Source organism: Artibeus jamaicensis, unplaced genomic scaffold (genome assembly GCF_021234435.1).
Source record: "Artibeus jamaicensis isolate MK-2021 breed Jamaican fruit bat unplaced genomic scaffold, CSHL_Jam_final contig_332, whole genome shotgun sequence".
Classification (NCBI taxonomy): Eukaryota; Metazoa; Chordata; class Mammalia; order Chiroptera; family Phyllostomidae; genus Artibeus; species Artibeus jamaicensis.
In genome coordinates this window covers 4,564,576-4,580,764 of record NW_026521788.1, presented here as the reverse complement: position 1 = coordinate 4,580,764, position 16,189 = coordinate 4,564,576, and the positions used below count along the sequence as shown (strand labels likewise).

Below are 16,189 nucleotides of genomic sequence, written 5' to 3'. Positions count from 1 at the left end.
GTAACTCTCATAATGTCTTTTTCCCTCCCTGGTTTATTTTTTCTCAGTGAGTGGTGGTAATTCCCCAAATAGGATTGCCTACACTCCGTGATACAGGAATTAACTTGGGGTGTAAACTCTGCTGTGACTGGCTTTCTCCAGCCCATTTGTTCCTTGAGTGTTTCTGCAGCCTCCAAGTTTACCTTTCCAGGGGTCACTGGAGAGGTCGAAGGGGAAACACTACATAGAACGTGCTAGGTGGCTTTCTTTGGAGGGTTTTTCAGCCATGGATTCAGGCCCAAAATGAACACAGACGAGTTGAATACTTGACTTCTGAGATTTCTAAAATCATAGAATGTTATAACTTGAAAGAATGTAGCTTTACCCCCACATTTTATAAGTGAGGACATATGAAGATATGTGCCATTCATCACCCCAGTGATTAGCGGAATATTAAGGCCAAAATAATTTTGGAAGAAGTGGGAAATAATGATGCAAAGCTTGACCTAAACGAGCATAAAGAAGAGAGAGATTATTTGAGCGACTACTTGAATTTGGGTACATTCACTTAACATCTCTTAGCCTCAGTTTCCTCAACTATAAAATAAAGATTCAAATAATAGCTAACATTCGTATAATATTGACTGTGTGCTAAGAACTACTCTAAGGACTTTATCTGCTATTTCTTTTAAGCCTTCTCCCAAGTATATGACATAGGTAGTGTTATTTATCCCATTTTCATATAAACAGGAAAGGGAGATAACTGACCTGAAGCCACACAATTAGTGTATTTATTTTCAATTGCTGCTTTACAGATCACCACTGGCTTCATGGCTTAAGACAATACATTTATTGCCTCGCAGTTTTGTGGGTCAGGACTCTGCTTGGGGTCTCACAAGGCAGCAGTGGGAGGTGTCAACAGGGGTAAAGGTCTCATCTGAGGCTTGGGATCCTCTTCCAAAGTTACGTGGTTACAGGCAGAATTCATTTTCCTGCAGCTATGGAACTCATGGTGGCTGAGTCTTCAAGACTCATAGAAAAGCGTCTACTTTCTTGAAAGGCCTCACCTGATGATGTCCGGCCCAAACGGGATAATCTCCCTTTTGGTTAATGTAACATCAAACAATTAGGGTCCTTAGTATAATACGTCTTCAAATCTATTCGTCTTTGCCATATGATATAACATAATCACGACAGTAATATCCCATCATCACCTTTGCTATTTTATGGATTAGGTACCAGTTACAGGCCTTGTCCACACTCAAAGGGAGGGGAGTACACTCACCTGCGGATACCCACGGGCAGGAATCACAGAGTCATCTCAGAATTCTACCTCCCGGAAAGAAGAGGACTTAGTTTAAGTCCAGACTGACACCAGGTTTTAGAGTCCACGTTCTGAGTCCAAGCTCTTAGTCACTGTGATCTGTCTCACTTTGAAGAGAGTAAACCTACTTAATAACCTTGCATAAGTTCTACATAGAAACCCAGCAGATTCATTCTGGGTACTGGGCAGTAATTAATTCTCTTCACATCTTCACTTTTAAGAAAACATAAACACCTGCAGTTTTGTATTTCCAGGAAGTTATTTCCAATGGCCCCTCTAAAAAAAACAATTAATCATTAAAGTTATTTTAATTCATTCATATTCTTCTCAGGCAGAAATAATCCTGGGGCTTATGACTTGAGACTGGGGTTCTTAAAAAAATAACCCAGGCTCTGTTCTTTTTGTTTGTCTTTGAAACAGATGAAGTGACTGGGAAGAAATAGTGACCACCTTCCCTCTATACACAGAACACCATGGATCAGCCATTTACTGTGAATTCCCTGGTAAGTGACACCAACTCGCAGTCCACATATGGTTAGAAAACCCAAAAAGGAACAGAAACAAACCAAGTGTGAAATGAATGGCAATGGCTTAAAGAACTTTTCTGCTTGTCGTTTTTCTTCCATGTGGTCTTCTCCTTTGAGGAAGTGACTAATAAAGCCATCTTTGCTTGAGTTAAAAATAAATTTGTTTCCACAAGAGGGTGGCCTGTTGACTTATCTTGTTAGAGTGAGTGCAGGAGTGTAGTCCTTTGGCAGAACACCAGAGAGAAGAATTTCAGAGTTCACTTTGTGGCAGGTCCATCTGCCTCTTCTTCGTGCCGCGACTTCAGTGAAAATTGGAGGCTTGCCTTGTGTGGTGACGAGGGAAATGTTTTATATTTAATACCTAAATGTTGCTTTGGGGTCTTGTGTAAATGTCTGCACACTTGAAACTCTTGTTTTTCTCACTTGTCCCCTTTGGGCCGCACACTGTGCATGTATCTCTAGCTGACTGTTAGAAGTAGCAACGTGCAGGAGAGGAAAGAAGAGGCACCTCGGGATCCCATGAGCTTATTCTGCGTCCCAGATCAGTCTTTGAATGTGAATATAGGCACATTATATAACCTCCATGGTCCCGTTTCTGTACTCTGTGCCTTGTGACAATTGCAAACAGTATTTTTAATGTTCTCAGCCTATCCTGGGGGCTTGATAAATGGAAGCTGTTGTTACCACTACCCTCCTCCTGACTACCGTCCCCAGCCCACTCACTGCAGCCCTCTGGGTAGCCCTGAGAGCAGCAGTGTATTGAATACCCTCTACACACAAAGCTCAGCACCTGAACGTAAAGAGACAGAGGGCCTGGTGCTTGTGCTGAAGTAGGTTAGGGCCCAACGTTCTTTCTCTTCCATAAGTGTCTTCCTCAGAAGCTCAGTTGCTTTGAGAGTATGTTTGAAGGGGAGAGAATTGTAGGAACTTTTTCACTTTCTAACCTCATGTTGTGGAATAATAAAAGCTGCTTCATTTCTTCTCGTACAGAGGAAGTAAGTGTCTTTTGTGGTTTTCTAGAATGTATGTATGTAATAATAATTAAAATTTTAGAGGATAGTCGATGTAAAAATGAAACTAAAGCTTTTTCATCTGGAAATTTTGTATTTTCATCCAAGAACCTCACATGCAAACGAAACAAGGATTGATGAAGATTTTAGGCCATTGCCCAGATCATCTCTGAAATCAGTTTTAAATTTGGGAAGGATAGGAGTATTCAGGAAAGGAAAGGTAAAAATCTTTTATCTTCCAGTAAAAAGATAATCTAACTATAGTCATGTTGCCTCCTTCTCTCTTTTTCTCCTTTATTTGATTCATTTATTGATTGTCATTTATGTTGTAAGGATTGTGCTACAACACAGCTAAACAATGGGCATGAATGAAAAATGATTCCTTCAAGGAGTTCATAAGAAATTAAAAACACTTGTACACAAATAATTAAAATTTAGCATGCACTGTATACTAAATAATGGACAGATTATTTCTATACATACAGGAGGCTGGAAGCCCCCTTTAGGAAATTCCCTAATTTCCATAGATTTTTTTTTCCTAGTCATTTTCTGATGTCATTGAAGCACTTATCTATATTCAAATAACGGTGTTCTCACAGAGTGCTGTTGAGCTCTGCTGGTGAGTGTGACTGGGGGAACATGGAGGCGTTGCCATGGTGTCTGAGACTTCCCAGTTGGAAAAGATGGTGTATAGTTGGGACTGAGCCTCAGAGTTCACAAGCTCTGATTCCTCCCTCTGATGTGGAGAAGCCCTCCAACCACATCTCTGGAATGAGCGTGTCTTTCAGAGAAGCAGAAGAGCAGTGCCACAGGGTTTGGATGGAAGGAAGTGCGTGTTAATTTAAGAGGAAGCCACTTAGAAGTGGTCTGAGGGTTGGTGTTGCTGGCAGGCACACCTCTCTGATTCTAGAATTCTAGACCAAGTGAAAACAGATTTAAGATGCCAGGAAAGGATCATAATCAAGTGCAGCCTTTATTTCAAGAACAGGGGAGAATGATTGATAAGTTTTCTTATCCCTTCTGGTCTAAATTAAACTGGCTTCCCCGCCCAATCACAGGAGGGATAGTTAGAGACCTTCAGGGTGGGAAACCCAGGATCTGAGAGCTTCCTCGGGGAGAAGAAACCAGAGAGGAGGAAAATCACCCATGTCACCATAGGCCAGGTCGAAAGGTGATAGAAAGTACAGGAGGCATGGCCTGCTTTTAACCTCATGGGGCCTTCAGAAACACAGTTGTGGCTCTACATTAAACCTAAAGAGTCATTCCAAGTCTCTAGAGTTCCATCTGCTGTAAAATTACAACCAAAGTAGACCGCACGGCATTGGAAAACCTGCAGGTATCTACTTCACCAACCCTGCCCCTGAAGGCTGGTTCATTCATGTATGGCCAGACTAAAATTGTGTCTACCTTGATTTCTTGTTTCATTTTCTACTGACCTTAATTTAATCAAATGCTCCACCCACACTGAAATCAGACTTGCAACCTGCCTGGAGAGCCTGAGGGGGACTTGGGAAGCTGCATTTGTTCTGGGCTAACTCCATGCTTCTAGTATCGAAAAACTGGAGTGCCTCTGGGAAGCCAGTCTCGAATCTGTGGAACTGAGGTGGGGCCTGTTAGGAATTTGCCTGTTTGGGAAGCTCCATTGATGCTGATGCGGCTGGTCCAGGGAGCAAACTGTGAGAAGCACTTGTCTAAAGCTGCGTCAGCACGCTATGGTCTGAGGTCCAAATTCATCTGCTCATTCTTTTTTTTTAAAGATTTTATTTATTTATCTTTAGAGGTAAAGGGAAGGAGAGAAGTATCAATGTATGGTTGCCTCTCATGAGTCCCCTGCTGGGAACTCACCTGCAACCCAGGCATGTGCCCTGCCTGGCAATTGAACTGTGATCCTCTGGTTCACAGGCCTGCGCTCAATCCACTGAGCTACACCAGCCAGGGCTCATCTGCTCATTCTTATAAATAAAAATTCGGATCACAGCCAGGATCATTTTGTTAAATGTTGTGGCTGCTTTCACACCAGCAGAGCGGAGTAGCTGAGATGGAGACCACGTGGTCTGCAAAGCCTAAAGTATTTGCTTTATGACCTTTAATAGAAAACAATAACAACATACACACACACACACACACAAACTTTGACCTTTTTGCCTTTCTGAAGCACTGTTTTTTTAAATTGAATAATTACCTTGAATATGTATGTCCTGTACTTTTCCAAATGTGTGCAGATGCTGTTTTTATTAATAAAATGCAGATCTATTAATACAACTGACTTTTCCTTAGTAATTATTATCATTACTTTTGCAGGCAGGGATGAATTAGTATAATTACTATTATTGGAGGTCTAAGGTTTTTTTAATGCTAAAAAAATGTGAAGTATCTATATGCTTGGAAGGGTTTCTCCAGGACTTATTTGTGGAGTTTTGTTCACTTGGTGAGGATGCAGGGAGACCCTGAAAGCTTCTTTAAAAAAAACAAAAAGTATTTAATTAATTTAGAGAGAAAGAGAGAGAAAGAGAGAGACAGAAACATCAATTTGTTGTTCTACTTATTTATGCATTCATTGTTAGATTCTTGTATGTGCCCTGACCTGGGCTCAAACCCAAAACCTTGGCATGTCCAAACCAACTGAGCTATCTGGCCGGTGCTGAAAGCTTCTTATGAAACTAGGAATATTCTGGAAGAGAGTTTTGAGCCCTTATGATAACCTTGAATCCAAGCTATCTCTGGGAGACCCTTCAGAGTAGAATGACATGAGACCTTCCCTGGCAAGAATCCTTCTCTTGGTCTGCTTCACAAGGCCCGGGATGGAAGACATTCATGAGGAAAAAGAGTCCATGCTACTTTACTTAATATGACCTAGATATTTGCATACCTAAACATATAGCCATATAATTGTACCCCAAACCCTGAAAGAGATCTCCTCACAGTAACAATGTATGTTTTTTTCCTGTAGATGTGTGTGTCTTTTTGTGTTTAGATCATGTGTTGAAGCAAAAAGGGTTTGCTTTTATCATCTTATTAACTCTTAGGAAAAGCTTTCCTTAAATATTGCTGTCAGGTATTTAGTACAGAAAATGCATCCATAATTTCAGTCAGATTCCTTTCTTCCAATAATCAGAGTTCCAATTTTTGCTTTGCAGAAAAAGTTAGCTGCCATGCCTGACCACACGGATGTCTCCCTCAGCCCGGAGGAGCGAGTCCGGGCCCTAAGCAAGCTGGGATGCAATATCTCCATCAACGAGGATATCACTCCACGCCGCTACTTCAGATCCGGAGTAGAAATGGAGAGGATGGCATCTGTGTATCTCGAGGAAGGAAACTTGGAAAATGCCTATGTTCTTTATAATAAGTTTATAACGTAAGTCTTTATAATGAGAAAATTGAGAAAGTATTGACATGGTATCTTGGTGAGACATTTTGTATGCCAGGAATGTTTCCGTGTTCAGACCACTTTTACAGCCTCCAGATATTCACTATGTAGGTTTTAAAATTCATTCAGTGTGTCAGCTTTGTGAGAGCAGGAGCCATAGTACAGCTCCATCCGGAGCACCTGGAACTTGCCATTCACACTGTAAACAACTTGTTTGGTGCGGTGAAACTGGGCGATGAATTGGCAGTCATAGGGTGGAGCTCATTCAGGAATAGACTGTAGCTGTCAGTTTCATGTTGGTTTTTTTTGGCAATTTATTTAGCTGTGTCATAATGCTGTGTGTAAGGGGGCTTCCAAAATGTTGAGGGAAAGGGGCTCCCTCAAAACAACCTTGTGGAAACATCGTATTTCTCATTAGATAGATATTCTTAGTAACAGATCCTAGTTTAAGACTTAACAGAAATGGGGTTCGTATTTTCCTTATTGATTTGCCATATTACTGGTTGGGAAGATCTGTTACTAATAATTATTTAATCTAAGCTGAAACCCTTATTTTGTTTTATCGAAAGTCACTTGTTGATTAATTTCACTAGTTCATTTAGGGACTTAACCTGAGCATTCGAGGAGTCAGTGGTTGGCAATATTCAGCCTGCTCGGGAAAATCGATCATTTCTAGGAAGTTAAACAATAAATATTAAATTGGAGTTTATCGATTGTCATTGATAGCACCTTTCCCCCAAATTTTTATTTCCTAACTAGAATAGGTTACCAGTTGATAATACTTCTTTTTCACTTTATGCTTGAGTTTTGCACACACTTCTGTGGAATCATAAGTGATTCCTGACAAATCAGAATATTTGAACTCTTCTGTCATTGACTATGTGATCATTTCCATGGTCCTCAGTTGCTTATCTGCAAATGATTTGTGGATAAATATCTCTGAGGTCTCTTCAATTCAAAATGTTTTGACTTTATTCTATTTAAAAAGACTTAGGCAACTACCAAGCTATGTAGCCTCTTTCATCCCGAATTTCCTCACTTCGGAAATGAGTGACCCCACTCCAGTATTCCCTGCAGATGAAATAACAGTGCATGTGTGCTTTGTAAACAGCAGTGCATTTGTAATTATAAGGCAGCACATATTATTTGATCAAAAATAGTATTTATAGCCCACCACAATCTATTAGTGAAGGGTTGTTCATTCATTTAACAAATATTTATTGAGCAGTTATTGTGAGCTGGACAGTACCCCACAGGCTGGGAATACATCAGTGAGAAAATCCAATGGGAATGCTATCTCATTACTTTTCTCTTTGGAAGCATTACTTTTCTCTTTGCCTAGAAGTGATAACCTGGTTTGTTCTAAGGCTTTCCCTTTACTCCTCCTGTCCCTTGTTTCTTAAAAAGGTGATGAAAAAATACTCCTCACTAGCACCTCATCCACTAGGGATTTCTGCTGTCATTTCTCTTAGTTACAAATTTTCAGTTAAGATACATATACCATGGCACTATTGTTTTGTCACTGGTCCTTTGAGTCTTTATCAGTTGTGAGAAGGAATTACATTGGTCTTTCCAGACTTTTACAATTGTATGTGATCCTCTGTGTTGCCAGCTACACACATTAAGTAAGATGGTGCTGTGGTGGGATTAAGTACTCAAGGCCTGAGAAAGACCAAAGAAGCCTCATCTATTTAGGGAGCATCCTGACCCTCTTAACCTCAGTGCTTAGTTTGTTGAGTTTAACTACCCTGTGATGCCAAGGTCATACTCAGTGCCAGCTGACCTTTCCATTAGATGGAAAGGCAGATGAAATGAACACAGGTGAAATAATAACTTATTTAACATGTGCTTTTTGAAAAGGAGGCTCATTCTCATAGTAGAAAGCATCATTGAGTTTTTTCTGTCATATCACACTAAGGACATACTTTCTCCTTCTCTAGCTTGTTTGTAGAAAAGCTTCCCAGCCATCGAGATTACCAGCAATGTGCGGTACCCGAAAAGCAGGACATTATGAAGGTATTGTGGGGTCAATACTCCCCTGCAGGATCAAATGCCCCGCAAGTACCAGCTCATACCTCCTTCCTTTCCCTCTGTCTCATCCTCTTGAGTGTTTAAGTACAAAAATTTATTCCATTAGCCCTGATGTTCCTATTTCTTCCTAGACCTTTAATCATCATATGGAGCCAGTGTGGGATGTCTGATGGAAACTGGGGCAAGGGGAGGGGAAGAAGAGACAGAGGTCAATAATGGGCTCCATCACTTTACGGAGTGAAGAAGAAAGTATTTCACCATTTCTCCTAGAGGTTGAGAGAATGGTTTCCTATTTCTCCATTCTTGATTGAGACCATCACTTTGGCTGGTTTTAATTATTCCACATAGTCCTGAACCCCAAAAGTATTTGAAAATCACCGTTGATCATTAAGTTACTACCCCAATAGATAATGAAGTGTTTATGGGGTAGCCTGAAATATTCTCAAGGAAAAGGATGATTGTTGAAGTGTATTTATTCCTTATCAATATTTGTAACATACATAGTTTAAAATATCTTTGGCCGAGAATGTGTCCTTTAAATAATATTTTTAAAATGTTTTTCATGTGTTGATCTTAAGTAGTTTGGGTTGATCTTACATAAAGGATGATGATAAATGATATGTACAAAGCCAATCACAGCATGATATTTTAAATAACTCCCCAAAGGTGTTTTATCATATAAGGGAATGAAGGCTCTCATTCCAGTTACATAGAACCTGAGGCTGCCTACAAGCAGAACTCAAATTTTATCAAATGGTCATGTACATTTTTTTAAAAATTCTGTACACACTTAGCTGAAGGGTCATTAATTTCCATGCTTTTGTGTAGCTTTTCCCCTCAATTCTCTTGTTCATTCAACCTCAAGAATTCTATATGGGAAGCAAAGGTCCCAGGCTGCTGGTGTGACCTGTTTACTCTAATGTAGGGTTATTCTTGTTTTTACGTGTAGGAAAAATTCTCCAAAGGCATGAACGTTTTCTTTATTTATGCTTGTCGAATAAATGGGTAGATGGATAGAGGGGTGGATAGAGTCAGGAGATGGGTATTCTCGTCATAATGGGGCCACTAGCTAGTTGTATGATACTGGACAAGCCTTTTAATTTCTCTAGGTCTTTGTTTCCTCATCTCTAAAAAGATGGTGGTGGGGGATTGTGCGGGGGTCATATCAGATTTCTCAGCCCTTGAGAATCATTGAGAAGTTGTTTGGATCCAGATTCCCCAACCCCTTCCTTTCCAACAAAGATGCTGATTCAGCAAATCTGAGATTAGGCTTGGGAATCTATATTATTATGAAAAGTTCCTGAGTACATTTTAAAGTCTCTCAAACCTAGGAGTCCTTATCTACCATGTTTTTCAGTGTTGCTTCTAACTATAATGACTTGTCATTTACATAGTGTGGAATGTGCAGTTGGCAACCCCACTACCTAAAAATGGGGTACCTATAAACACAATGCAGATAAGCACTACAAAGGGGATAATTTCTTCCTTTCCCTCCTGCGATGTTATATTTTGGAGTCCTGGAAAAGAGAGATTTCTTTTTCACCATCATCTTTGGTTACTTGGGTCTTGATTTCTAATACACATTCTAGCTGTTTTTCTTTCTCAGCCGATGATATGAAAGACTATACTGAAAATCCCACTAATCAATACGTATGTATATTTTTAAAAGAAACTGAAGGAGATTGCATTTCCAAGGACAGATGAATTGAAAAAGGACCTTTTAAAGAAATATAACGTAGAATACCAAGAACATATGCAAGGCAAAGTAAGTTCAATTGGTGCATTTATTTCATGACTTTCTGTGCAAATGTATTTTTGAATTTCATTTTCATGTGAATTTTTAAAATGTCATATGCATTTAAATTAAAAAAGCTGTGGTGATGTAACACCAATAAAAAATTCATGTTGATGTCCAGGTTAAGCACTTGCACAAAAGATGCGGTTTTTTTTTTCATTTCCCCATGACATCTGATAAAGTGATGCATTAGAAAATAGGTCTCCTACGGTGATTTCAGTAGAGCTTTTGACCAACTCTTGCCAATGTGACCTTGAGCCAGGTGACTGCTCTTTGCTGATGAATAGAGGTAGTAGGAGCGAGCGAGAAGAGAATATGATTCCTGATGTATCTACTTTGTAGGCCTTGGAAATGTGAATTAGGTTCCTAAATATAACACTCAATGTTTCATCAAAGGTAGAATTATAATTCTGTGAGTGAAATACGATCATATCACCAAGAGGTGATGGCTTCTGGACCCTTATTGAGTGAAGAGTGAGAATGATGATGTCTAAGACTGAAAGGGATGGAAAGAAGAAACTGGCCAGTCAGTGTATAAATTCTCGAGTTGAAGACATGAATTCGTAATGTTTTCACATTCGTGGTGAGATCGTTTTGCTTTTTTTGTTGTTTATGTGTTTATGTGCCCTGGAAGTTGTCACTTTTACTGACTCTCCCTTCAGTGAACTCTGAATATAGTCACAGAACGCTGCTTCTTTGGGCATAGCCAGAGGTCAAGTTTGAGTGAAGTGTTTTGACAGTCTGACAGGAAGTATTGAAATCAGAAGATTCCCACAAGTGTGGATATTGATGATTTGACCTGAGCTACAAAAGAGAAAAATGATTCTGGAGGCTCAGGCAAAGCAACAGCAAGGGAGCGAACAGCCCAGTGAGGTCTGCCTTCCATATTCGGCAATGCCTCTGGATGTCCCCTTGGGATTTCCTGGGGAGAAGCAGCCTCAGCGGCTGTTGCATGGTGTACCTTTCGCAACACCAATCACTTCCCAGTCCACAGTAGTAGCATCCCATGTATATGACATGTGGAAATCTCTGGGGAGATGGCATGGCAGCCTTTAAGCCTAGGAGAGATGAACAGACACACGGGTAAGCCCCGGCTACAGGCAGCACCAGTGGGACTTGGGAGCCTGTAGGAAATGCATAGCGTGCCCTCTCATGAGACCCAGGGTGGTTGAGTGCACATCCACGTGTGGCTGTAAGCCTGCTTCCCTCTCCCCGACCAGTACTTTGTAGTAACTCCCAAAGTCTAGTTTTCATGCAATCATTTGTGAAGGTTATTAAAAATATATGTTTTCTTACCTAATAATGCCTGGATATAAGACTGGGGAGCTTGGGAATCTTCATTTTTAACAAAAGTACTGGTTGGTTATACTAGTGATGGCTGGACCACATTTTGAGAACTGTTTCTCCATATGGTCCCAGCAGTGTGGGTTCTGGGGCCCCATGCGGGGAGCTCTGGGCAGCACTGTCCAAGAGAACTTCTGGTGATAAAGGGAATATTCCACATGGCACTCTCTGGTTTGGGAGCCATTAGCCTCACGGTGCTTAAAATGTGGCCAGCAGGATTGAGGACCAGAATTAAAATTACATCTCCTTTAATTCAATGAAATGTAATTTTAATATATTTAAATTTAAATAGCCACTATGGCTAGGGGCTGCCATATTGGACAGTCCGGTCTAGGGTGGTTGAACCATTCCTGAGGTATTTTGTTCCACATGGTTTGCTTGGTTAGGCTGAGCAGACCATCCTGACCTTGATTTTCTAATATTTAGAAGCACAGGGGAGTGAACTTGATTGTCTTGGCCCATCTCTGGCAAAATACGAGTGGATTTAGAACGGCTCCCAAATCAGGTTAAGGGGCTTTTGCCTTGATGTTACGTATTTTCCTCACTGTCACGTGAATGTCCCTAGGGGCAGATCACAGTTTCTAGCCATGTCTCTGTCTGCCGGAAGATGGAATGTCTAATCCCAGTTTGATGTTCTTGCCTTGGAAGCTAACCTTTTATACTGGCAACCACATTTTTTCAGAACAGACGTGTTAGGTCGGAGTCACTCAAGAAACCAGATGGACGCGGCAAGCCAAGGAGCCGGGTTTATTAGCCGGGAATAAGAGGGAAAGTGGAGCCAACCTCGGGAAGTTAAGACTTGCTCGGTTGTTCATAAGGCAGGGTTTCTAAGCTCAAAAACCTGTGAAGGGTAACTGGTTGGGATGTCAGAGTCTGACTGGCTAGAGCTGGTTGCTGGGTGCCATTTCTGCTGACCATTGTTCTTATACATCTTGTCAGCCTCGGGTCAAAGCTGCATCCTGTTAGGCCGACCCCAGCCCCCAGTCTTAGCCAAGCGTCTGTGTGCCCTGGGTCGGCAGGCAGTTTCCCATGGAACAGTTTCCTGCGGTGCAGTTTTCTCACCTGGCGATTTTCCATTCCTCCTAGGCCTGCCTGGGTCTGTCAAAACGAAAAGCCGAGTTTCTCAAGAACTGGGAACATCAGCGGTTGATCGAGGCAGAAAGGAAGCGGATCGCTCAGATGCGCCAGCAGCAGCTAGAAACGGAGCAGTTTCTGTTTTTTGAAGATCAGCTGAAAAAGCAAGAATTAGCCCGAGGTCAGATGCGAAGCCAGGAGACCCCAGTGCCCTCGGAGATCGATGGCAGTGCTTTGTCCTGCTTCTCCACACACCAGAACAGTTCCGTGCCGAGTGTATGTGCTGATCAACCTAATAAAAGTGACGGAACCAATTGTACCAGCCACTCTCCTCCGGTCAACAGGGCCTTAAAGCCAGCTGCTGCTCTAAGTGCTGTTCAGAGTAAGTGAGGAAGTGTTGCCCCTGCAGGACATTGAATCTCTCCCGGTGGAACTCTGTTTCTGGAACATCTAGGCTGGGGCGTGGGGAGGGGGTCCTCACTTCATTACCGATTGTCATAGGACCCCGTCCATGATACTGCAGGCAGACAGAGCTAATCTTTATGTACCGCACGGCTTGTCAGGTACTGTGTGGAACCTGGCAATGCAGAGTCACGAGTTCATGATTTGCCCATGATGCAGTAGAGACCCTGACGAACAGGACTGCACTGGGTCATGGTACAGAGATTTTAAAAGGGTAGAATTCCACGCCTTATTTTTTTCTTTTATGTATTTTAACCAAGAAACACATGGACCTTAAACACTTATGCTGGAGATGAAAGACGATGTCTATCGAGAAACTTCTTTGTCCAGAACTTTGCTTGGCAATTTGAATGTAAATGGCCAGCATTTCCCTGGGCCAGGAAGACCTGCACCTGGGGAGTTAACCCCCAGTCGGATTATGCGGTTCTGCCAACAATTGGTGCTGCTTGGCACTGCTGCTTCCGTGCCGGCAGGCTTTCCAGATTAAATGGGGGATTTTTCCCCACAGACACTGCCAGATGGAGTTCGTGTTTCCATTTATTTTTAAAAAGCCACGATAGGTCACCATTTGATAAATTACTGCCAATTATTGTTGAAAACATCATCTGCTTACTTAACCATCACCAACTGTCATAAAGATCTAAGTGACATGGGAAACACAGTGAAGAACATCCTGTGACTACAGGGTCTGAGATGTAGCCGCTGCAGCCTTCCACTTGACAGTGTCTTTGCTTTGTGCCAAAGGAACACTCGTGCACACATGGAAATATCTGATCTAGGGCACGAGGCTGTGAAAGTGCTTGCACTTTGCCACTTGTTTATGAAATAGTTTATATGCGACGGGCATTTTTACCTTTCTTCCAGTCTGTGTTTACTTCTAAGTGTTTCAAACTAACACATGGAAAGTGGAGCCTCTGATCATTTCATTTTTGATACTTATTTGCGGTTGCTTGCCGAAGAGAGTTTCGAAGGATGGGATGTAAGATTTGTTTTTTAGCTTCTTCTCCCTTTTCTGTTTCTTAGATTTAGTGGTTGAAGGACTGCGATGTGTAGTTTTACCGAGAGATCTTTGCCACAAATTTCTGCAGCTGGCAGAGTCTAATACAGTGAGAGGAATAGAAACCTGTGGGATGCTCTGTGGAAAACTGGTATGGTCTTTGTTTCATGTCTTTGCACAGGAAACTTTCAAGGGTACTGACATTCTTGTTGTAAGCAGAGTAGAATAAAATAAAATCATCCGAAGAGTTGTACATATCATGAAATTAATTTTACACAGATCCATTTCTTAAAACTACCGTCATTATTCATGAATTATCCTTCTGGAAAATGGATGATAAAATTTCAGGGATTATAGGTTTTTGGATTTTCAAAACCATCTAGTTTTCTAAGATGACTTTTTGTTGCAGTTGTTAGTTTCACATATATTTAACTCTACTCTCTTTTATCTGTGGGAGGTGTCATCTCGCCACCCTTTACCAGATGCGTGTGGGACGCAGCCAGAGTTTTGTTGTTTCCTTTAAGGCCATCATCTGAACAACCGAAGTCTTGTGGCATAGGTCATGTTGAAGTAGGAAGGTTTTATCAGAAATACGTGATGAAAGGGAGTGTCAGAATATAAAGAAATAAAAAAGAGAAAGTGCATTTAATTTTCTACTTGCAGGAAAGACGAATTTCTTTGGACATGTCCCTTCTTAGTCTTTTTGAGTCTAAGTTTATATTTCTGGGTCCAGGAATGTTTTCAGTCTTAAACATTTTGCTTGGAAACTGTTGTTTAATTAAATGCATAATATGTTTTATTCAGCCCTGGCTGGTGTAGCTCAGTGGATTGAGCACAGGCTACAAGCCAAAGGGTCACCAGTTGGATTCCCAGTCAGCGCACATGCCGGGGTCATGAGCCAGGTCCCCAGTAGGGGAGAACGTGAGAGGAACCCACACATTGATGTTTCTCTCCCTTTCTTTCTCCCTTCCTTCCCCTTTCTCTAAAATAAATACATTTAAAAATGCATACATACATACATAATATGTTTTATTCAACACACATTCTCCTACTATGTTCCAGTGATGCATCATCCCTTTTCCTCCAGGAGAGAGGAAGCACAGATAACTGGCACAGGAGAATGGCCGGCCATCTCCTCCACAGCTACCTTATTTGCCCTCCAGGGGGCAGCATGCTGTAGATGTGTCCTCCCCAGGACCAAACATTACACTTAGTTTAATTCCTTCCTCCGTTTCTTCCTCCCTCTCTGCCTCCCTCCTTTCCTTCCTCAGATATTTACTGAGTACCTGTGCCAGGTATTGACATTCCGTAGTCCACAGCAGCCACCACGGTCTTTGCCACATGAGGCTCACATGATGCTTGTAAAGAACGAGACAGATGGTTAATTATAAATGGGGCTGGGTGCTCTCAGTGGAAGTGCAGGATTACAGGGAATGTGTCACTAGGAAACTAACCTTGTCTGGGGGGGTCTAGAAGGGCTCCCCTGAGAAGTGATGCTGAAGAATTCATAAAGTTAGCCATGAATGAGGGGCTGTAATGAAGGCTGAAGGAAGAGTGCCCAGTTTGGCCCTGGCTGGTGTGGCTTAGTGGATTGAGTGCCGACCTGGGAACCAAAGGGTCATCTGTTCCATTCCCAGTCAGGGCACATGCCTGGGTTGTGGGCCAGGTCCCCAGTAGAGGGCACATGAGGGGCAACCACACATGGATGTTTCTCTCTCTCTCTTTCTCCCTCCCTTCTCCTCTCTCTAAAAATAAATAAATGAAATCTTAAAAAACATTTTTTTAAAAAGTGCCCCATTTGTTGGAAAGCCGCTTTAGCTTCTAAGACCCTCTTTGGGTTGGACAGCCACACACAGCACAAACATCCGTTACCCGAGGTTCCTACCAGGGCTTCGCATGCACCCCTCTTCCTTTCAGCTCTTTCACACAAAGGGGGTGATGTATTTTGACTCCTCTTGATCTAATTACAAATCCAAAAGACTACCTTAATTATGGAAAATCCTAGCAAGTTCCCCCCATAGTAGAAGAAAGTTTTGTAAGTTCTGAAGTAAAATTGAATATCGTTAAAATAAAAACAAAACATCCACCTCCAAAAACCTTAGCAATGCCCTCCAGCAGCACCACGAAGTGACTGAACTAGCATCTCACCTCCGAAGAAGCCTATTATTTTGTTCTGATTTTCCCGTTACAGATGTAACACTAGATCAAAACACTATTAACTGACTAAACTGCCATGGACCAGCCTGGGATGTTAATTCCTCCTCATGGTACATTTTCTG

The 16,189-nt window shown here is 41.7% G+C and overlaps 1 protein-coding gene across 5 annotated transcripts in view; it reads left to right on the top strand.

Annotated features, from left to right (window-relative positions):
• STAMBPL1 (STAM binding protein like 1) overlaps window positions 1-16,189 on the top strand; it is a 50,225-nt gene that overhangs the window by 25,568 nt on the left and 8,468 nt on the right. For 3 of the 5 annotated variants that reach the window (XM_037156660.2, XM_037156661.2, XM_053664014.1), the window contains exons 2-7: window positions 1,724-1,806; window positions 5,978-6,195; window positions 8,148-8,223; window positions 9,908-10,003; window positions 12,464-12,833; window positions 13,937-14,061. In XM_037156660.2, the coding sequence (XP_037012555.1) occupies window positions 1,777-1,806; window positions 5,978-6,195; window positions 8,148-8,223; window positions 9,908-10,003; window positions 12,464-12,833; window positions 13,937-14,061 (915 nt within the window). In that variant the 5' untranslated portion in view covers window positions 1,724-1,776. Of the gene's footprint in view, window positions 1-1,723; window positions 1,807-2,948; window positions 3,061-5,977; window positions 6,196-8,147; window positions 8,224-9,907; window positions 10,004-12,463; window positions 12,834-13,936; window positions 14,062-16,189 lie in introns of all 5 variants that reach the window. The other 2 variants (XM_037156662.2, XM_053664015.1) reach the window with 2 other exon arrangements.